At 45.7% G+C, this 23,850-nt stretch overlaps 2 protein-coding genes across 2 annotated transcripts; both read left to right on the top strand.

Moving 5' to 3' along the window:
* Positions 1-5,381: 5,381 nt before the first annotated feature.
* On the top strand, positions 5,382-8,823 carry LOC129599989 (transcription factor 7-like). The gene is made up of 4 exons (XM_055498365.1): positions 5,382-5,465; positions 5,763-5,937; positions 6,003-6,165; positions 8,699-8,823. Exons 2-4 carry the CDS (start codon positions 5,779-5,781, stop codon positions 8,821-8,823), a joined length of 447 nt encoding a protein of 148 aa, XP_055354340.1. The 5' UTR covers positions 5,382-5,465; positions 5,763-5,778.
* Positions 8,824-9,226: 403 nt separating this feature from the next.
* On the top strand, positions 9,227-15,397 carry LOC129599980 (protein pangolin, isoforms A/H/I/S-like; the record flags this gene model as incomplete). The annotated part of the gene is made up of 6 exons (XM_055498356.1): positions 9,227-9,280; positions 12,674-12,708; positions 13,151-13,295; positions 13,360-13,522; positions 15,096-15,159; positions 15,275-15,397. Coding segments are annotated over exons 1-6 (584 nt in total), but the record flags the coding sequence as incomplete, so codon positions are not given.
* Positions 15,398-23,850: the final 8,453 nt, after the last annotated feature.

Here is a 23,850-nt window from a genome sequence, read left to right as displayed (position 1 = left end):
GTATTTAGTAAACACCTCTGTGACCTGTATTTAATGAACAGTATGTCCACTATAACAGTGCTAATGCTAGGTACATAAGCCAAATACAGACTAGTAGTCGACTGGTGTCGACTGCTGGTCAACTTCTGACTTCCGGTGACTAAAGGTGTGGTGATTAATGCGGTCGTTACACCAGTATCATTAGCAGTGCTTCCGCCGGCCAGTTCAAGGTTGTTTTGGCTGCCAACGACAATGAACGTGCATCTGTCCGGTCCGCCTCGATTATGGTTTGGCAATCAAGATGCAAATACTGGCATGTTGCGGTACGCCTCGCGAGGCAGTCGAGCCACAAACGGTAGCAACTAGACACGCGGCGCCGTGGACGCATCAAATCCAACCAACACATTGTCACCGACGCACCGTTGATTCCCGTGTATTGGTTGAGTCTGATGACAGTCCGTGGTATGTGGTGACGATCCGTGACCGGCGTGACGTGACTGTGAGGATGGAAGCGGCTCAGGTACAGCGACACAGTCTTTCAAGGATTTTCAACACTTTGCGCCGTGGTGCAGTGGTACTGTCTACGCGGATCTAACGACGTGGCCGGGGTTCGATTCGTCCATCGGTGCATTTTTCGGCTGTTTCTCGGTTTCCCTCGGATGGCGCCCTGCTTAGTTGACTATCAATATCCCGAAGGTATCCCAGCCAGCAGACATAGTCTTTCACCTGCACAGCCACTGTACTGTATTTCGGTAGCTGAGGGACTCTGCCAAGCCAGGAGTCGTCGAAATGTCGGAATTCACCGGTCTAATGCCCATTTTGTGCTACAATCAGAAAATGGCGCGTCGAAACGTTCCATCGTCGTCGCAGAGTTTATAAGCGATACCAAAACCAGGCTGATCTGGTTCTATCACGGTCGGCGAAGCTCCTCGTTAGTCTGGATTAACTTCGGCTAACCGGTTAAAACTTTTTTAACCATTTCGGTTAGTCGCCAAAGTTCCGCTCATTAGAACTGTTAACTGATTCAGTTGTAATACGTGGGTTTTACTGAAACAGAGAAGAGGCAGATCGTGCTGCATTTTTATTGGTGGTACATGATGATTTTACGCGGATGGTACAATGCTAGCATGCCTACAAGTGATACTGGTGGTCTGATCCTATCAGATGGTATGATTTCGATGGTATAACAGTGTAGAGCTTATATATTGTATCTATAAAGGTAGAGATAGATGGAAGTAGACGTGAATACCTAGAGGGTGTTCGCATAGGCGTCGGTCACAGACCTCTATGCTTTGATCATGAACGTGTGATCACAAGACTCCGATGATCACATCATGTTTCTCATCTCTATCTTAGTAAAACCCACGTATTACAACTGACTCACTGTCAGTTAGAAGTCAATCAGCGGAACTTCGGTGACTGACCGAAATTTCCTGAAAAATTTTAACCGGTTTTAACCAGTTAAAAGTTATAGGTTATAGGCTATAACTGACGCAGATAAAAGTTTTAAGGGATTTGGCCCGGTACATAGCACCAAATTCGTGTACATACACGGAAGAATTCGCTTTCGCGCACTTCCAAACACTTTTTTGGGTTGCTTTTTGACATTGTGTAGCCAAATAATTTGTATACATAGGCGTGCATTCCGTTTTTGCGCGCAACATCCGGTTCGGGAGTTCTGGCTGTTAGAAAATTCCAAAAAGTTTAAATGCATTCAGGTGTACCAAAAGTCTCATTATGGACCGATCCCTTTCAAATTTTGCACGTAAATGCACATAACCATGAAGATCGTTCTTACACGGATCCAGACTTCCACGATTTTTTTTCGAATTATAAAATGAATTTTAAAATTTTTGAAATTCATTTTAAAATTTGAAAAGCATGGATCGGTTTAAAAACGATCATCATGGTTATGCGCATTTACCTGCAAAATTTGAAAGGGATCGGTCCATAATGAGACTTTTGGTACAACTGAATGCATTTAAACTTTTTGGAATTTTCTAACAGCCATACTCCCGAACCGGATGTTGCGCGCAAAAACCGATTTCAGGCCTATGTAAAAACATTTTTTGGCCAAATACCAAAAAGCAATGCAAAAACGTGTTTGGAAGTGCGCGACAGCGAAAGTTCCCGTGGATGTACACGAATTTGGTGCTAAGTACCGGGCCAAATCCCTTAAAACTTTTATCTGCGTCAGTTATAGCCTATAACCTATAACTTTTAACTGGTTAAAACCGGTTAAAAAATGCGTGGAGACTTGGCAACATAAGCTTCAATTTCTTCGACAAGATGAGCTCGAGATTCGCGGTTATAGAAGCAAGTGTTTCTACAATTAAGATAATTAAGTCACACGACAAATACGATTGTTCGCAGAAGAGAGGTCACTTTGTTGACAGCGTTGCCCAAAGCTGCTGAAAAAGAATAAGGGAATAATGAGGGAATAAACACACGCGAATGAATGATGCCGTAGACTTTATTGAGTGAGAACTGGATAACCCGAACCCAGGTGCTTAACACCAGCATTCAATTGGAACGATGCAGCGTGCCAAACGGGTCTAATCGCAGGAGAAACGAGAGTACTTGGTGGAGTGGGCGATCTGCTGAGCTGTAATCGGACGGCAGGAGAATGACGCCACACCCAGCGAGGGTGTGGCCCGGAACAAAGGTCGTCTCCAGCGCCACCGGAAACGGTCAGTTAATCTCTGCTACCTGCCGTCACCGCGGGCGATGGAATGCTGCGTTAATGTTGGACGACCGCTCGTTTATGCTTTCCTATATTATTTTGTTGTATTGAGGCTGACTGAAGATTTCCGTTTGCGCTTCTATGGTCTCCTCAGACATATCAGTGTACATTGGATAGCTTCGGCTGGCGCAGACCCAGGGAATTTTTAAACGCTGTTTCCGCTGAATTTTTATTGGTTAATTCCCGTCTCAAACACGCCTGCCCGTAAACGGCAATCCAGGATTGATTTTGCCGGCATGCACACTGCGCACACCGCCACACACCTGCGGGATCATGGATTGCCGCCTGCTCGACATTTTGCGGGCATCTTCTAATGCTTTATCGTGTATTTCCGTCGGAATTCGGCATTCCGTCCTCACCAGCTGTTTTCTATTTCGCACGGGTACCATGCCTTCGCAACGCTCACCCATTACTGGCTTGTCTGCGTCCTGCTGAGGGTGCGTCGTCGGTCGTACACAGACATGTCTGTAAATTGTAATTAGTGAGTATGAAGTTAGCCCCGCCGAACTGATGCCGAGGGGACTAATTGCAGTGTTGTAATACCAAGTGATAAGCCTGTTACGACGGGACGACACGTATCGAGGGCTTGCTTGCTTGCTTGGTGCTTAATCAGGCACACTCAATTCTTTCCTGGGTCATTTGGTGTCGGCCCGCCTGGGCCACGTGGTGAAGAGGGATGAACCCGTAAAAGTTGCGTCTACTGTTACACTTCTCCAGGAATGATAATATTAAATATTATTCCTGGGGGATGAAATCGGAACCCGGACAAGATTCCTTCGAAGGAAAAACTGGGCCCTTTGTAAATTCGATGGGATTAAAAGTAAGTGCACGGAATGTAAATGCAGGTGTGTACAAGCTTGTCCCGTGATTTCTATCCCAAAGGTACTGAAAGCCCGTGTTTAGTGCGAAATGCGAACGTTGCGCTGTGAACGATTGCCATTATGTAAAAGCGATCTTCACACTTACGTGTATTATGTGAGTCTAAAGGAGATCGGTCCATAAGGACGACTTAGTACACCTGAATGCATTTAAACTTTTTGGAATTTTCTTACAGCCATAACTCCCGAACCGGATGTTGCGCGCCCAAATGTTAAAGTTTTCGTGCATGTATAAAAATTTTTTCCCAACTTATTACTGACTCATGGAAGAGAAGCGCCCCGGAATCCGCACGCGGACGTTGCATTTCAGCAGTCTGAGGTCGACCGCGCCACGGGAGCGGTGGAGTTGAGCGGATGTGGATCGCATCGGACAAGCGAGAATGCCGGCGTGACGAGTCCGCCGAATACATATATATGGCTTTCAAGGGCGTCTGCTAGTTTCGCGGAATCCAGCTGCTCCACTGCCAGCCAAGACGCTGTAAACGCAAAAACGGCGTTCAATGACCGTTCGTACATTTCCTTGTTATCCGGGCACGCTTTCGGAGTTGTATTTACCTTATCTCACAAATCACGATATCCTTTAGTATTCCTCATAATTTTACTGTGCTGTTTTATTTTCATTGGATAGATTTCCAAAAAACGCATGTCTCAAAACGTTGAACATGTACGAAATCGCCTGTACCGCAGAAAGGCCGCCACGACCGCACGGTACAACGTAATACAAATAACGCGGTACGGTAATCGGTAACACAAACCGCTATTACGTACGGTTCGTCGCCATGGAACGGACGACCCGGCGTGCAACACCGCTATACGAATAGCCACTTCGATGCTGTCGTCCTGACAACTACTCAAGAGAACGGTTTCGAAGTTCTCTGTCCACCGGTCGACAGTGCCGCCCGCTTCAGCCGGCCAGGAGAATGAATATTTACTTATAACCAAACATACATGATACAGATATATCGCTTTAACTTTTACCAGGATAGACTGTCAATATTGATCCATCAACATACAGTAGTACGTAACTGTGATTGATAAACAGCAAAGTTTACAATTAAATCACTTATAAGTAATAGTTACCAGAGGATTACGGTCGAAACGTGAGTGTAGCCGACGTGAGTGTAGGCGGAAATGCAATGTGACCGAAGTGATTCTTAACCATTCTTGCCGGAATAATTTGAGAACGGCTATGATTTGTCGCAGGTCTTCGACGAATGGAACGGTCAGTGCATCGCCGGCGCACCTTCGTGCTGGGGCCCCGTCTTCGCCGAAATCGAGCAGGAGTGTAGCAAAGAACGCTCTGTTCTGTTGTCAGTGTGGGAAGAAGAAGCGCAGAACCAAGAAGGAGAGGTGGGAAGGTTAGCTTCCCCGAGTTTCCGAAGGTTTCCATAGGGTTTCTCAAGTTTTCTTATGGTTTCTTAGGTTTTTCTTACGTGTCTTTAATATCGTGCGCAGCTTTTATGTGATTTCCTGTTTTTTTTCGCAGAACCGAAAAAATGTCCAGCAATATTGGGAAATGTCCGTCAAGCGGACTGGTGTAAAGGATGTCGGAAAGTAATAGTAGTGTTTAGTAAGAGTAATAAACTGTTTGTCTCATACTCAGATTCCCTCGAGCGCTGTCATGAATGAACGTTGGAATGTAGTGTGAACAGACACTACCTTGCATGTATCATGCATTTTAGATGGAGGAAAAAGTGTATAGGATTAACACAAAACGCAGCTCTTCCGCTCAACGAGCAAGTGAGCAGTTTGCCTGATTCAACGCCGGCTGCGTCCGTGTCCGGTGCGTCCTCATCGACGCCGGTCCGTGCGCCCTCTGCTGATTCAACGGCCTCTGGCGCATCTCCCTCATCGACGCTTAGACTGTAAATATCGTTTCATCAACACAGAAAGTAATTATGGTTTATAAACATTGCACCAATACAAAAGTGGGCATTAAAGTTGATACCAGCGGACTGCGGCCGAAAATGTGCGCTTGCCGGCGTCAGTGTAGGCGGGAATGAAATGTGGCCATCGTGACCTTTAACCGTTCCTGCCTGCTGCGTCTTAATTCTGCATTTATTTAGCCATAATTTGGAAATAGCTTCATTTACCCATTTACCCATTTGAATTTTATTGGTTAATAATAATTTATTTTGAGAGCGATTGTGATTGAATCACAGGTCTTCAACGAATGGAATGGTCAGTGCATCGCCAAAACGTGCAGCCAAGGAAGAGAGAACCAATCACATCAAACAGCCGTTGAACGCCTTCATCCTGTATTCGAAGGCGCAGCGAGCCCGAGTGCGAGCAGAACCTGGCATGGAACATACGGCCATTAATCTTTTGGCCGAGAAGGTGGGTGTCCGAACTCCGTCGTGGTTTCCAAAAACACCGTGTTGGGTGATGGTTCCATTGTGTAGTGGCACTCTTTGGATCGTGCTGAGAAGTGCAGGTATTATGCATTGGCTGAACAAGAGCGCAAAAAGCACGCGCAAACATATCCAGGATGTTCTGCTAAGGACAACTACGCTCGGTATGATTGTCAGTGCGAGAAGCGCATATGGAAGAAGGAGAAGCATGACGGTTAGCATATATTGCTTAGGTTTTCTGAAGGTTTTCTTAGATTTTTTTCAGGTTTTCGTAAATATTCTTAGGTTTCCTTAGGTTCGTTATCGGCATATTTGCCGTAGCGTTTAATATGATCCCTGTAGTGTAGTGGCTACGCGCCATATTAGCGCGTAGCAACCCGCATGACTGTGTTGACCTGTAGAGGACGCATTTTATGTGGTACTACGAGTATTTCCATTATTATCATTATTACTCAGTATCTATCCGGCCAGAGTGGCACAATAAACATCTGTGCCAAGACGTGACAATTGGCGTGAAGTGTAGTATTCTCTGAACTCTGAAGCGGGAAAGGAGAAGAGGAAAGCGAGCGCTATATAATAAGAGATCGAAAATGACGACCACAACCGATCAATTGACCAAGTTCAATCCGGAAACCATGGACTGGAAGGCGTGGAAGTTTTGTATGATAATTATACTGTGCTGACCGACCTTCATACGGACAAGCACCGTGCCGTGCTAATAAACAGTCTGGACACGAAGGCCCTGCAGCTTTTAGTTTCGATGTGCAAACCCAAGATGCCGTCCGACTTCACACTGGGTGAACTGGTCACGAAGCTGGAAACGGCCTACGCCCCGTACACAAACCAAATAACCGAGTGGGCGCTGTTCTTCAGTCTTCGGCAGGACGAAAAAGAAAGCCTGGTGGACTTCGCGACACGTTTACGTGACAAAACGATCCTATGCGACTTTCCGGCAACAGTGCTGGAGAAGAATTTAAGTGCTGTGCTCGTGGCAGGCGTCAAAAGCGACGCAACAAGACGCTACCTAATGCTGCAAGAGCTGAAGACGTTCGACGCCGCCCTCCAAATTGCTATCAAATATGAAACAAGCGTGAAAGAGGCGAGAAAAACTAATGTGGAAGAGAATGTGGTGAACAACATTAAGAAGCGAGAAATAAGAGTGAAGAAAGAGGAGAAGAGCAGTAGAGAAAAGAGACAGGAAGAGAATGATGACGAAAGTGGAAGTGAAGAAGAGATGCCGTCCCGGCGGAAATGTAAAAGATGTGGATCCTGGCGGCATACGCCAGAAGAATGCTGGTATAAAAACACCAGATGCAATGGTTGCGGCATGAAAGGCCATATAGAGAGGGCATGCCAGCAGAAGGACAACAAGAAGAAGGAAAAGGTCAATACCGTCTACAATGTCGAGGAAGATTATTTCGACATTTTGCCATAATGTTCTGCTTTTTCACTTCATTTTAAGGGTGAAGATGTAGTGTAGTGGCTACGCGCCATATTAGCGCGTAGCAACCCGCATGACTGTGTTGACCTGTAGAGGACGCATTTTATGTGGTACTACGAGTATTTCCATTATTATCATTATTACTCAGTATCTATCCGGCCAGAGTAGCACAATAAACATCTGTGCCAAGACGTGACAATCCCTTATTCTGCAGTACCGAGAAAATGTAAAAAAGTATTTGGAATCGCCCGTTCAGCGGAATGGTGCAAAGCATGCCGGTAAGGGCACTTGCGCCTGATGTGCGAACTCACGCGGACCAATGGGTGCGTGACATTTCGCCGCATTCGAAATCGCAGGCGGTATGGTCGCGTCGTCGCGAAGCACTCGCCTTTGGAGTATGCAATTCTGCGACATTTCACAGCGAAAAAATTCGATGCGTCTAGGTTTTACAAGTTGCTTAAGTTTTTTGGTTTGTTGGTTTTCAGGTTTATGGTCTTTTGTTTTCTCAGGATTTCTTTGGTTTTTAGATTTCTCAGGTTTTCTTGGTTTTCATGGCTGTTTTAGCAAGCTCACTAAGCCGTTTGTCATAGCTATTCTCTATTCTCGTACTCGAATTGTCGCGGCGTCGAAACTCCCTCGCAACGAACGGTCGTGCTGATCAAACCTCGTGTGAAGAGAGTTAGTGGTGCGCGTTGGTTTCGGCGACTAAAATGTCCTGCACCTGGTTGTCCTCGGGGAAATGTCAGGTTGGCCTTGCAACGCTTTGTTACTATAACGTTAGAATGTAGTGTGTACTACATAATTGGCTGTACATGAATCTTGCATTTCAGACGCAAGAAAAAGTGTATAAGGTTCTCGCAAAACGCAGCGTTACCGCTCAACGAGAAAGAGAGTGGTGTGCCTGATCTTACGCCGGCGGCGCCCGTGTCCGCTGCGGCCCCATCGATACCAGTTCTCGCGCCGTCCACTGATTCAACGGCCTCTTGCGCATCTCCTTCGTCGACGCTGGGACTGTAAATATTGTTTCACCGACAAAACAATTAGATAATCAACATCTGCACCGTTGGGAAAGTGTGAATTAAATCAATAGTACTTTGTAATTACCAGAGGATTGCGGCCTAAGCGAGCGTAGGCAGAAATAAAATGTGGCCAAAGTGACCTTAAGTCGTTGCTGGCTGGTTGCTTAAAGACCATTCAGTTGCTGCCTGTTGCGTTTACCTTACACTTGATTTAAGCATGATTTTCATTTATTCCACCTGCTCATTCGAATTAATCTTTATTATGGAATGGTTTTGACTTGACACAGGTTATCGACGAATGGAACGGTCAGTGCATCACTGGTGCCACATTCTGCTGCTTTATCATCTGGAGCGAAGAAACGCCGGCGCGCACCGAAGAAAGAGAAACCAAACCACATCAAAAAGCCGTTGAACGCCTTCATGGTGTATTTGAAAGAACAACGAGCCCAAATGCAAGCCGAATGCATGCTGACGGGTTCTTTGGACATTGCACGGATTGTGGGCGTCCACCACGCGATCGCGGTTGTACAAAATCTGGTTGCATAATTGATCTTCTAGTGGCAATCTTTGGATCGCGCTGAGCAGAATAAGTATTATGCAGTGGCTGTGCAACACCACGAAAAGCATGCTAAAGCCTATCCAGGATCGACAGGTAAGGGCAGATATGTCCTGAGCGGGCGCGGGAAGACGAAGCGTTTAAGGAAGAAGGAAATGCCGGAATGTTGAGCTTCGCTTATGTTTTATTAGGTTTCTTATTTTATCTACATATTTTCCGCAGATTTTAATATCGTGCTTCCGGCTGCAGAACCGCAAAAATGCAGAGCAGTGTTGGGAAGGGACCGTCGAGCGGAATGGTGTACAGCATGCCGGTAAGCAGTTCGTGTCTGTGATCGCACCCAGACTGTTGGATGTCTGACATTTCGCGGCACTTAAAGGAAATGGCCCGGTATTTGGTACCAAACTCGTGTACATGCACGAAATCGTTCACTTTCGCGCACTCCCAAACCCTTTTTCTCTTGTTTCATGACATTCTGTAGCCAGATGATTTGTATACACGGGGCGTGAAAACCATTTGTGCGCGCAACATCCGGTTCGGTAGTTGTGGCTGTTAGAAAATTCCAAATAGTTTAAATGCATTCAGATGTACCAAAGTCTTATTATCGACCGATCTTCTTGAAATTTTGCCTGGAGACGCACATATGCATGAAAATCGCGTCTAAACCGAACCTCGGTTCTAATATTTTTTTCATATTTTAAAATGAATTTTTAAATTTGTGAAATTTATTTTAAAATTTGAAAAAAATGGTACAACTTTGGTTCGGTGTAAAAACAATCTTCATGCATACATGGATACATGTGCAAAGTTTAAAGAAGATCGGTCGATAATGAGACTTTTTGTACGCCTGAATGTATTTAAACTTTATGGAATTTTCTTACAGCCATAACTCCCGAACCGGATGTTGCGCGCACAAGCGGTTTCCGCGGTTATGTACCTATACAAATCATATGGCTGCAGAACGTCATAAAACAAAGCAAAGAAGTGTTTGGGAGTGGGCGAAAGTGAAAGTTTTCGTGTATGCCCATGAATTTGGTATTATGTACCGGGTCATTTTCCTTAAACATGACGCGCGAATTATTTCGCCGCGGGACATACGAACTCTGAAACATGTCGGTTTGGGGCATTTTGCTTTCAGACGTAGATTTCTTACGATTTCTTGGGTTTCCTGGTTTGGCTTCCGCATGTTTACAGTTTGCCTGGCTGTGTTTAGTAAGCCTAATAAACTGTTCGTCTGCTCAGGTAGTACTCGTACACGGTAGCACGTTAATTCGCCGACCTACAATTCGCTGCCCGACAATTTGCTGACCGACATGTTGCTGACTTACACGATCACTGAACTACAAAATGTTGACCGACAATTTGCTATTCTGCTAACTTGTTGACCGACGTTTTGTTGAAACATTTTTGCTGGCCGACAATTGGCTTTTCGGTTCGACGCGCTGATTTTTGAGTTTTTCTCGATTTCTTGTTGTTTTTTCTTAGGTTTCTTAGGTCTCTCACGTCAGCAAAATGTCGTCAACAAGTTATCGGTGTTCACAAAAGTCGTTCAGCCAGGTGTCGTTCAGCGGTTTGCCGTTTCAACAAACTGTCGGGTCAATATTTCGTCGGTCAGCAGAAAGTCGTCAGCAAGTTGTCGGTGTGCCCTCGAACACAAATTGACGCGCAGACGAAACGGTCTCGCAACGAAATGCATCGCGGCAGGATGTCGCGCTGACCAAAAACTGTCTTGAAAGCCTGTGACAAATGTTCGCGCTACGAGTTGTTTTGCGGTGAAATGTCTGCGATCACAACTTGTCCTCGGCGAAATGTCGCGCTGCCGTTACAACGTTTAATGGCCAAAATGTTGGAATATACTCAATATAGTGTGTACTAGGTAACTGGCTGTATCTTGCATTTTAGACTCGGGAGAAAGTGTATACGATTCTTGCAAAACGCAGCTCTTCCGCTCAACGAGGAAGTGAGCACTCTGCCTTATTCAACCTGCGACTGCGTCTGTGTCCGGTGTGGCCTCTACTGCGCCGGTTCCCGCGCCGTCCGCTGATGCAGCGGCCTCCGGTGCATCTCCGGACTTAATCAACTGGCGGAACAAGTACCTGTCGTCGTCCGTGTCAGACTTTAAGAAGCAGGAGACTGGCAGTTGACAAAGCGGACGATTGGTTGGTCTACATGGATCTTTGACTCGTTTTGTGGATGTTTTTTTATGTTTTCTTCTGCAATCTCATGCTTTTATTGTGGATTTCTGGGACGGCGTTAATGCACTGTAGACGTTACAATGGAAGCAACGGCATCCTTCTCACTTCTGAACCGGACCGAGGATGATTGGGAATTTGCGTATTATTTTTAATTGTGTATTTTTATCTTGTTCGCTTTGGGTTGTACGGAACAGTGTCCACGTTCATGGTTGGTTGCTTGTAAAAAAAGTCCCTCGCATGTTTTTTTCAGTCCGCTATTAACTGTCCCGTGTTCGTACGGTTATTTCTGATGACCTTTACTGCATGCTGCACAAACACTGTCAAGTCGCTTTAATACCACAGCCATGCATTCTGCAGCGTTGGTACAGTGAGATTGATGTGCACACTGCCAAATGAGCTTGTCCAGGACTCCAGCTTTATGCCAGTGCATACGGTCGTAGGCCCACAATTCCTTCGACACTCTCCAACTGTCCAACATACCGCCCAGTTTTGCAGTGATACGTCAAACCCGGTCAAAGCTGGGTGGCAGTAAGTAATAAATTCAATGGTTGGGTCATAAGTGGTACTACCTATTTCTTGTAAACCTACCACATAAAAGGAAACATTGGGTGCCCCTAGATAATCCCTCTGGCTCCTAAAAGAGAAGAAAATGCGTGAAAGTAGACTATAACTTCAAATCAGAGACACTCTTAATCCAGACCGAAATCCATTAATGCGGGCATATGTATGGATGACCGTCTGCATGGGTTGTTGCAGCTGGGATAGTCAGCGGTGTTCACGGTAGCTAAAAACATCAGTAAGCTGTAAGCTGACGCATCCTTTTGTGTATCCCGCTGCCCGCATACATAAATACTGTTGAATTTCTTAGGTTTCTTATGTTTTCTTATACAAACGGCCAATACATACAGATACGTCATGCGGTTCGTTGCTATGGAATGTACGATCACAGCGTGTAGGGCCGATGTACCAACCGCATGCGCAGGAGCCCGTTCGATTCCGTTGTCCTGACAACACGTAAAAAAAACTGTATTGAAAGTCTCTGGCCGGCGATCGATACTGCAGCACTGTTCCGTCGGCCTGCAGCCAGTCGTACATGTATCACGAATATTACAGTTACAACTGAAATACTACCATAAAGCGCTTCAGCTGATAGTCACAGCCCAGTTAGTGAGTGTTTATCAAAAGGAACGTGTCGACCTTGCTGTAACTGTCACACACGAGTGTGATTTATGTTTGTACTGGTTTAAAATTTTATTCCTGTCAAACCGTCGCCGATTTATTTCCTGTCAGGTTTTAATTATCGACGCTTCTTTTGTGCGGTGTATGTGGAAGCCTCAGCTGACCGGCTTAGAAAGCACTCGGTGTGCGGAGAGACGTAAGTCACTGTGCGGTCGTGGCGCGGCAGTTCTCTCAGTTTGCTTTCTACCGGCAAGAGGCAACATGTTCCAGGCAGTAACACCTAATTCAAAGAGCTTAATTTTCTGTTAATTAACATATGTTTGTCGCATTAGCATACGGCAGAGTTCGTGAACGCGCGCTGTACCAGGTAAAGCCCGTGTGGCTACTATATGGCTACGAGCCTACGATCAGTTCCCGTCATCCCTTGTTAAGGTTTTCTTAGATTTCTTAGGGTTTTTCATGTGTTTTAGGCTTTGTTATATTTTTCTCAGGTTTCCTGGAGGTTTCTTCTTGGTAGTATGGAGGATAAACTAGTATGGAATATCTGAAATCAATTGCAACGAATCTGAAAATATACTGTTGCAATATGGGAAACCCAGAAGCAAAAGGGTGTGGAAGCTAGCGAGTAAGTGATGCTGAAAAACTCTGGCCGAAATAAGCGTGGCGGAAATGAAAATGGCCGAAGTGACCTTTAGCCTTCGCTGGTTCGTGGTTTGGAGTTGTTGGCGGTTGCATTAACTTTACACTTTATTTGACCATAATTTTAATTTATTCCATTCGAATTGATTTTTATTGCCGACATCGAGCAGGAGCGAGGCAAACAACGAGAAAGGCAATCGCATCAAAAAGCCGCTGAATGCCTTCATGTTGTACATGAAGGAGCAGCGCGCCCAAGTGCGAACAGAACACATGCTGACCGATTCTGCGGCCATTAACCAGATTTTGGGCAAGAAGGTCGGCGTCACCACTCCATCGCGATGGTTGAAAATATTGTTTTGCAAATGCTCGTAATTTTTAGTGGCACTCGTTGGATGGCGCTGAGAAAAGCAAGTATTACGCAATGGCTGAAAAAGAGCGCGAAACGCATGCACGAACCTATCCCGGATGGACAGCTAAAGACCACTGGGCTCTGCGCCGGCACCGGAAGCCGAAACGTTTAAGGAAGGAGGAGAAGGCGACAGGTTAGATTCGATGAGGTTTTATGAGCTGTTTTTCAGTTTTCTAAGGATTTCTGAAGTTTCTTAACCCTCCAACGCTCACTACCCGAAGGGGTCGGAGTTTCTTTGTGAAAACTTGGATTTTCCGATGAAAAAATTCAATTAAGAAAGGGAATTTTTTGTGTGCTTGTACTGACCATAGGTCACCGGCTGTGACCTGGGTGTTTAGCAACACCATTGGGCGTAGACGGTCCAAATCGTGAAAACGTTTAATTCTATAACAATTCGGCGAACAACAACTGACCGAAACAAAAACGTCCATCGTATAGTCCATAAAGAGGACTTCAAAACAAGGGTATTGCAGTGGTCAGCAAACTGACCACTGGTCACTAAAAACTGGAAAATAACAGAAACGGTTTTTGCATGATATAGTAATGGTGGATAAATGGACACACCAACTACAGCGATTTTCAACAATCCTGTTCTTGAAATAGCCGTTACGTTTTGTATCACGTATCGCGTAACAGTCTTTATGCCACGCCTACATCATGCATGCATGCACTTTCATGGATGTTGCCCATGCATTTGCATCGGAAATCAGCAAGGATGGTCCAGTAGCACGTTTGGTAGTGATGTGCAAAGCTCACATCAGAAGTTTTGGAAGCAGCAGCCGCCATTACACACGCAGCATCGGCCGAATATTACTAAGAAACCTGGCGCAAAGGTCACTGCTCACTACCGGTCATGTGTTTATTGAAGTTGTTATCATCTACGGCTACTAAAGGTTGGCGTACTTCTTTTCTGCTCGCCTACAACCTTGTAACGTCCGGTTGGTGGAGATCGCAAAGGCGCAAGACCGACTGCAGGGTTGTCATGCCGATTAGTGGCATTGCACTATTGCAGGTTACGAAACATGGCTGCCTCGCTCGGTTATCTTGAAGGTTTCGTTGCCCGGAAACGACCACTGATTCGATCGTTCGAGGCTATGGCCGACCGCCCAGGGTGCTGCTTAACTAAATCGTTTTTGGAAGCGTTCCGGCAAGCAGAACCACGTCAAGCACGTTAGAAGTCAGAGCCAACAATCCCTTATCCGACTTACATTATTATAACAGTGTCGAAATTGCACCCGCCCATACTTCAGGACCACACATGCCCAATGGTATCTGTACGCAACACGAGTTTTCGATGGACTGTGGCCATCTACTGTTCAATTTTCGGAACCGATGCTTGTTACTACGTAATTAAGCATCACTGAAAGTACATTACTGAATTATTTCAGATTAATTAACTCAGTGACTAATTAGTTAATTACGAGGAACTCTTGAAGGTTAGAAAGTTCTAAATCAGCGACTTTTGGGAACTCGTGGTTCCTGAGGGACTTAAGATTCCAGTTTGGTTTGTTTTTTTATTGCTGCTGCAAGGTCTCGCAACGCTAATTACGCTAACTGATATCGATTAATTGCTGTTGTGCATTAAGAAAAACATCTTAAAGACCCTGTTGCGCCCCAACACCAATGGGCGTCAGCGGGTTAAGCCTATTTAAGTATCTTATCTTCGTTTTTTTCCGCCAGTTTAAATATCCGTTTTTATTTGGCAGAATCGAAAAAATGTCGAGCTGTATTGGGAATGGACCGTCGAGCGGAATGGTGTAGAGCATGTCGGTAAGCAGTATGTTTCTCGCGGCGCGACTTTTATTCGCAGCGAGACATACGGATGCTGTGACATTTCGGTCTGGGACATAGTTATTGCTTTGATACTTTTGCACTTTGCCGGTAGCACTATGCTCGCGAAGAATTTGACTTGGGAATCTCGAAAACTGCGACAATTCGCCGCAAAAGAACTCGGTTCGGTATGTATGCCGAACCTCGAGGTTCGGCTAGTTTTTGCACGTTTCTCTATGTTAGGTTTCACGGCTTGCCGGTTTTTGTTGGTTTTGAATTTTGTTAGTTTTTCTTAAGATTTCTTACATATTAATAATTTCGGTTTCGACCTCCGGTTTGCTGCCCGCATGTTGCTGATTATCCTGAGAGACAGGTTGTTGATCGACCTTTCGGTTTTCTACAATTTTGCTGCCCGCCATTTTGCGGAACTATTTCATTAACCCCCAGCTTGCTTTTCGGTCAGTTTCTTGGTTTCCTAAGTGCTTTTACTGGGTTTATTAAGTTACTTAGTGTTCTGTTACGTCAGTGTTACGTTTGTTATAATCTCTTAGGTTGTCTCATGATTTCAGAGGTTTATTTAGGTTATTCGTAGGTTTTCTTCGGTTTGTTAAGTCTTTTTATGATTTCTTAGGGTTTTTAGGTTTTCCTACATTGTCTTAGGTCTTCCTAGGTTATCTCTGTCTTTATAGGCATTCCTGGCTTCTTGAGTTTTTGGCAGGCTTCGAAAAGCTATTTTATTGATCATCAAATTTATGGGACACCAATATAAATATGCAAGCCAAGAAAAGCACTTTTCTTCACGTCACAGCGACCTCCCCTTTACGGCAGTTGGTCCATACTGCGTGACGCAGATATGCAGAACTTGCATATCCCGCCCAGGAAAAGCACAATAAAGAAACTACTCCGGAGTAGTTTTTTGAAATGGCAGCCCAAATAAGTGGCTTATTTCTCATACTACAGCATAAGCGCATCGCGCGCTCTTCTATAAAATTTATCTTATTTACTTTGGTTTTGAAGTTTTCCTAACATTTCTGTACGGCATAATAATTTACTCTTAATAAAAGTATTGATTAACCAATTTGATGAATTTGTTGTTTTTTTATAATTTACAATGATGGCGGTACGCAAAGGGGCTCCCAAAGTTAACAGCTTAGCCTTGCAAGATAAGCTACTGTTTATTGGATGCCTCCGTATGACTCAACTTAGGTTGTGACGTGAAAAAAAGTACTTATCTTCGTTTGCATATTTATATTTGTGTCTCATAATTGTCGTCAGCAAAGTGTCGGTGTTAAGCAGAGGGCCGTTCAGCAAGCTGTCGATCAGCGAGTTGTTGTTATAATAACAATAAAGTTTTCTCTGCGAGGTGGTTATGCGGCGAAATGTCGGCGACCAAAACGTCCTCGGCGAAAGGTCGCGGTGCCCTTACAACGCTTTATTGCAAGAACGTTTGGACGCAGTGTACACTAATCAGTTGTATTTTCCACTTTAAGACACAAGAAAAAGTGTTTAGACACAGCCGTTGAACGCCTTCATCCTGTATACGCTGGAGTAGCGCGCCCGAGTGTGCGCCAAATACGTGCTGGCAGATTCTGCGGCCATTAATCGGATTTTGGGCCAGACGTCGCGGTTGTTGGAAATCTTGTTGTGCAAATGCTCGTAATTTTTAGTAGCGCTCTTTGGAGGGCGCTTAGAAGGACAAGTATTACGCAATGACTGAACAGGAGCGCGAGCAATATGCACAAACCTATCCAGAATGGACAGCTGATGACCGCTATGCTCGCCGCCGGAGCGGGAAGACCAAGCATACAAGTTAGAAGGAAACCTCGGATGGTTCCTGCTTAGCTTCCCTCAGGCACGGAATCAGCATATTTTTCACAGCTTTTAATACCCTGTTATATTTTTGCAGTATTCTCTTATTAACGCTAATGTCTCGAGAAACGCTAACGAGGTGTTGGGACATTGGCCAACCCAATGCTCAACTGCAAGGTCTCAAGGTAGCTGCAGAACATGCTCGACCACCGGAAGGAATGCTTGCTGGTAAAGAATGCGGATTTAGGTTATGCAGAATGCACCTGGTGCGCGCTCGCTCCAGGAACCCTGATTCGTGGCCAGGGTGTATATGAGAATGCGAATGCTTGCTGCGTTCCCTTCCGGTGCGGTTCCGTGCGTACCGTGGCGGGAGAGAGCAGTGAGATGGGTTGTGCCTTTAATCAATATAGAAGTTGCTAAAGGCTGGGAGGGTGGTTAAAGAAAACACACCAAAGGTCACTGACCAAAATTGCAGGTGGAAAACAGAAAAGAAATTTACCGCACAAAGTCTTCAGCAACAAGAAAAGAAACCACGATTTTCAGATGCAACAAAAATGACTTCCGAATGCAACTTTGCTATAAAGAGCGATATATGCACAACACCGCGATGAACAAAGGCAAGATGGCGTCCGGCAAGAGGTTAGCCGATCACTTGCGTTGGGAATGCCTTTGCGGATATTTCAGGAACTTTCTAGAGCCAGCGTTTCTCTCAACTGCGTTAACCTAAGTTAGCGATATAATCGCTAACTTCTATTAACATAATATCTCCTCTAGTATATTTTATTTCACCTGCGGTACAACGTAATTTTGAATTAATTCAAAACATCAGCATTTTTACAACATGAGAATCTCATTAAACTTTTCCGCTCCTTCCATCGTTCCCATAACCGATGCCGCGTTACCACGCTGAATCTCTAAAGACAATCTTTGCCGTAAAAATTCATGGGAACGGGTTTCGCCTGTGTGTTGCTCTAGTCGTTTGCCCAAAGCTTTGATAATTCCTTTGATAATTTAATAAGCCTCTAGTATTGAATATGCTCTCTTATTTTGCAGTACCGGGAAAATGTGGAAAGGTACTGGGAATCAACCGTCAAGCGGAATGGTGTGAAGCTTGCCGGTAAGGTCTCTGTACTTGCGCTCTCTAGATCCGGATTTTGGGCCAGAAGGTGGGCGTCACCACTCGGTCGCGGTCGTTGGAAAGCTTGTTATGCAACTGTTCAGAATTTTTAGTGGCAATCATTGGATGGCGCTGAGCAGAGCAGGTATTACGCAATGGCACAACAAGAGCGCGAAAAGCTTGCGCAAACCTATCCAGGATGGACACCTCAAGCCAGCTACGCTATGACTCGTGGCCAGTGCCGGAAGAAGAAACGCATAAAGCAGGAAGGTTAGCATCGCTTAGGTTGTCGTATGTATTCTTCGGCTTTCTTGGATTTTCTTAAACCTTCTTTGATTTCCTTGGTTTTTTGGGTTCGTTATCTGGATATTTGTCGTAGCTTCTACAAAATATTTATATCCTCTCTTATTTTACAGTACCGAAAAAATGCCGAGCAGTATTGGGAAACGACCGTCGAGCGGAATTGTGCACAAAGTGCCGGTAAGTGATTTAGCGCTCTTTATTAATAACAATGGACAAATCAGGTGGAAGAAAACTAAACACATTACATTTTTCACAACAGCAAAACTTCGTTTAAGCTATCCTCTCCGTCTATAGTGCCAAGGATAGATGCTGCATTTCCGCGCTGAATTTCCAGCGATAACCGTTGACGCAGAAATTCATGCAATCGACGCTCTCCGGTATGCTGCTGCAGTCTTTTGCCCAACTCTTTTACAATGGCGATGGCCGACGGGCCCCAAGGACCCATCGTCTCAAAGGCGATTGGAGAAAAAATGTAGCGCCCTTGCAGATAGGCATACAGTTGGGACTTCCTTTCTTCCGCTTGAGCAGCAGCAGCACCTGCCGTAACCGACGTAGACTGAAGATGGGAAAGGGCTATTGTGTCGACGCACGTCACATCCCAGGCCAGGCACATCCCTCTTTTCCAAGCAAACGTTGTACAACCGTCTGGGCGTTGATCTGTTGTGGAGGACGTGCCGCGAGGTTCAAGCTTAGCTGGGATGCCAGCTGAAACACAAGCCCGACACACGATACTGTTTAAACCTCCGTGTCGCGCATGTCTACCGGCCGAGTAGCTGCACGATAGCCCGTGGTGCCCGAGCTTGTCAACCAGTTTATGGCATTTGGTACAGTTATGCGGCTCACAAATATCCGCTCCAAGACGCAGGCCAATTGAGATTTTCATCGTATCGTCGTCGAGGAGGTTGCCGATGTGGGCTGAGGGAAGCGCGTTCAGCCAGATGCCAGCTTCCGGTCTTGACTGTGCGAGTAGGCGGGCTGTTTTAACCCGATCATGGCAAAACAAGTCCATTAAGACTGAAACTGACTCATTACAGAGCGGCAGGTCCCACGTTTTTTGCAGCTTCCGGAATGCAATTTCAGGGATTTCAGATTGCCGAGCCTTCGTTTTCCACAGCTGTATTGCTTCTGAAGCGTCCACTGCCGGATAATGGGGAAGCATCGACGATAACAAATCAAATGCGGAGTGAATCGAAGCCAAGAAGGCTGGGAGTGATAATTCTTCCGCACGACATATGCCAATACCTCCTCGACTAACCGGAAGAGTCGCTTGTCGCCAACATGGGTAGTCGTCATGGTTCACACGAACGTTACTTAGTTCTTGAAAACATGAACGTATAGCCTCGTCGATTTGGTAAAGCTGGTTGGGATTTTTCCAGGCATTGCAACATCTGAGCACATATATTATTTTCGGGGCGCCCAAACAATATCTGAGTAGATATAGTGCATGGTGGCGAGGAAGAAGTTGCAAGCGTTCACAGGCTGTCTTTATGGCGCATGATTTCTCCGCAAGAGTGTCACCAATCGCGTCGTCCAGAACCGGGGCGCCTAGCAGTGTTAAAGTGGAGCTGGACATCACACGGAGTTGTGGATGGTGCGAAACAAAGTCCTCAACAACTTCCTGCCGTTCGCTTTCAGTGCCTCCTGATACAAAAAGCTCGCACTTAGACTCATTTATTTCCAGTCCAATGGCACGGGCGCCTTCAATAACCCGAGTAAAATTTTCCACTACTGTCGCCGGCGCTCCGCCCAGGGTCCCATCGTCCAGGTACCAAGCGTTAAGCTCAGTACTGAGCGTAGCTATTACACGGAGTAGTGCAAGGCAAAATAACAGGGGTCCCAACGGATCGCCTTGCTGTACCCCAGATTCAGATGACAGCATCGTCTGATCAATAAACAAGGACGAATGATGCCCATACGCCGACCAGAAGAATGCATCGTATTCGGGGAAGTGGGTATGAACAGCATCCAAAATTACGTCTCGGGATACAGTGTTGAAGGCATTGCGAAAATTTATCTTCAAAAGCGCTTTAATACTTTCTGGTGAGGACTCGACGAAATGTCTGGTAGCGTGGACGATGGCTTCGGCCCCTCCCCGGACATTAAAGCCGGCCTAGTGAGGTGTGAGCAAAGCGGTTGCCCGGTCCGCTATTCTGGTGCATATAATTTTAGCGATCAGGCGACGCTGAGATAGGCCAACCGCTATCGGGCGCAGCCCACCGTCCTTCTTGCGCAGCGCCAGTAATCTACCACCAAAGAAGATCGGCCGTATATCCGCAGGTATTTTACCGTGTGAAACCAGCGTCAGCACAGAGGCAATGGCTTCGCAAAAGGGTCCGTTAAGATCATCTAGCTTTGACCCCACCAAGCCCAACAAATGTTGAGGCCGTAAGCCATCTGGACCTGCAGCAGAGCCCCGTGGGAATGTGGATAGCAGCGAAAACTTCAGCAGCAGTAAAAGCAGGCGCAGTAGCAGCGGTTGTGGCGTGACGAGCCGTGGACGGTGGGGCGCTCAGTGGGTGCTTCTCTCTTAAACTTCGGAGAACCTCAGGCGTGCACTTCGCCACCGAATCTGTAGACAACAATACGCGCATGGCGCCAGAGATAGAACCATCATCAATTTTTTGGCCGACTTGACGAACGAGATCTTCTTCGCTGTTGCGCTTCTTCCGACTTGGCGGCGGGGGACTGGGGGGCAGATCAACACCTTGCTCGTACAATGCAAGGTTTCTCTTCATTGCGGTTGCAAGTGAAGCAGATCGCTCAGATTTAACTTTCGCTGGCAGACGGAGGGCATTAGGACTGAATGACTGCAGTTTATACCAAGATTGACTGTCGTTCTTTGTGGCGACCTGCTGGAGAACTTTCTGAAGAGAGGACCTCACTGCGGGTCTTTGCACCATGTGGAATGCGACGCAGTATTCGCTCTTTGCACGGGAGAAAAGATGCGACCGTAGGTGGGACAGGTGCGGATCCTCTCACGTTACTTGACGTAGAGGAGGATGCAGCGGCGACAGGGGCGGCGGCCGGGAGGAGCTTCAGGACCTGCGACAGGGTTTTGGGGCAAATGGGTCTGTGTGATCCCCAGGCCTGTAACAGTTTACCGCAGCCAGAACAAGAGTATTGGGGCATTGTAAGGGAACATACACCAACAGGTATCGTGAATAAAGGAGCTGACAGTGGGGACTTACAAGAAATCCTCTGGTGTGTCGCTGGATGTCTACGGGACAGCTGCCACCACACAGCCTCTGGAGAACAACAATCTACCAGACTCAGGTCCCGTAGCCACCCTCCATACTGAATAACGGGAAATTTGTCATTCAGGGGCAAAAATTACAAGCCCAATTACAAATAGAATTGACGATACTACAAACTTCAGATTATTTGATACTTATAAATCCATCTCATTAAAAGTGATTTGCACTCTCTTCTCGTGCGACCGCACACGGACAACCGGTTGTGCCACATTTTCGCCGCACTCGAAATAACCGCGCGACTTTATTCACCACGTGCCATACGGACGCTGGGGGCAGTTTGGTTTGGGACATATTTCTCTGAGACATTTCACTATACCGCAAGCCGTATAGTCGCGAAGAATTCGACACGGTTGGTTTTACGAATTTCTTGGTCTGTCAGTTTTCGTAGATGTTCGCTTTCTTAGGTTTTCCTGGTTTCTTAAGCATTCTTATGTTATTCTTAGGTTTCTTAGGTTTCCATGACTGTTTAGTAAGCCATGAAAACAAAGAAAGCGAGTTGGTTTTCGCGGTGAAAAGTTCTGCGGCTTGTTGTCCTTGGCGAAAATTCGCAGCGCCCTTAGGACGCTGTGTTGCAATAACTGTGTTGCAAATTAGCAATCTTGCATTTTAGGCGCAAGCACAAGTGTATACGATTCTCAGAAAACACTGCTCTTCCGCTCAACGAGGAAGTGAGCGGTTTGCCTGATTTAACGCCGGCTGCGTCCGTGACCTCATCGATGCCGGTTCTCGCATCCTTTGCTGATTCAACGGCTTCCTGCACATCTCCCTCAACGACGCTTCAGTAAATATTGTTTCATCAACGTAGTAAACAGATGTACATAGTCTATGAACAGCTGATCCGTGTAAACTAAAATCAATACTTCGTTCTGTCTCATATTTCAGTCACTTGGTGTGTAACTTTCCGGACAAACAAAAATGCCAGAAATGAGTGGTTTTCATTGTAAAAACTTTGCACATGAATATCGAGGCATAAACAAAAGAAAGTTTGAATATCGAGGCATAAACAAGAGAGGCATAAACAAGAGATACGATTTGACATTACGCTCAGGAAACCACAGAAATCACTAAACATTGAACTGGCATGTGTATCCATGCGAACAGTTTGCTTTATATATGCCGCGGCAACTAAGCCTGCGCTTGCGGGGCGCTTGTCCTGTTGACCACTGTCCAACGGGAGACATCGTATCGCCTCTTCTTCCTCTGCTGCCTTAACTGGAATTAGCTCCGCTAATTCTATTTCAGGCAGCGCCGTGTGGGGACCGGAAATGCACGGAGTCTTGACCATCGCTCGCACCGTGCTGCTCGCTTTCGGTTAGACTGCCTTAACGTTGCAATTTGCTTGTGTGATTACCAAATATTCGGCGTTTCCGACGGAAATTTGCCAATATTCCACCCAATCACCCTTGCTCTCCCGACCGCGTATTTGAATTTAAATTGTACTTTTTCCTATTTCCAAGTTATTTCTTTTAAAAAATGTCTTATATATTTTGAAGTTCTTATAGAAAATACCAAAAAAAAAAAAAGATTCATGTGTAAAGTAGTGGAGAGCAAGCGGTCTTTTACCTTATTGTTGCTTCCGATGCACGAGTTTTGTTTACAAAACTTTCAAAAGAATAGGTTACGCGTGCCTTTTCCCCTAATTTGTAATACGGGTTTTTTGCCGCATAACAGCATACGGAACTCAATAAAGGTTGATATATATATATATATGTAGGTAACCAAACGAAGAACAGGACCAGGTACAGATATGTGAAAGAACCGCTCTTCCACGTTTGCAACTTTCAGAAATTTTAAGGTCCATGTTTTCAGCTGTGTTTTGATGATTACAGACAGGTTAAAAACAAATCAAAAAATTTTTTGTGCGATCAGCAGCCATTCATGAAACGCGCCACAGGGGGGGGGGCGGTGCAAGTGACCGATGACCAGAACTGAAACGGTATATTTAAAGTGACCGAAATATGAGACAAAACGACGTACTAGTTAAACGGGGGTTGCGCGCGAAATGTGCGTTAGCCGAAGTGGGTGTAGGCGGAAACGAAATGTGGCCAGAGTGACCTTTAGCCATTGCCTGGCTAGTTGTTTACGTATCATGAAGTTGCTGTCCGTTGCGTTCACTTTACACTTTATTGAATAATAATTTAATTGAGTCCATTTACTCATTGGGATTAATTTGCTATTCTGGAATGATTTTGATGTGACACAGGTCGT

This window comes from Paramacrobiotus metropolitanus, unplaced genomic scaffold, assembly GCF_019649055.1.
Source record: "Paramacrobiotus metropolitanus isolate TYO unplaced genomic scaffold, Prichtersi_v1.0 Parri_scaffold0000159, whole genome shotgun sequence".
NCBI lineage: Eukaryota > Metazoa > Tardigrada > Eutardigrada > Parachela > Macrobiotidae > Paramacrobiotus > Paramacrobiotus metropolitanus.
This window is presented reverse-complemented; position numbering and strand designations above follow the sequence as displayed.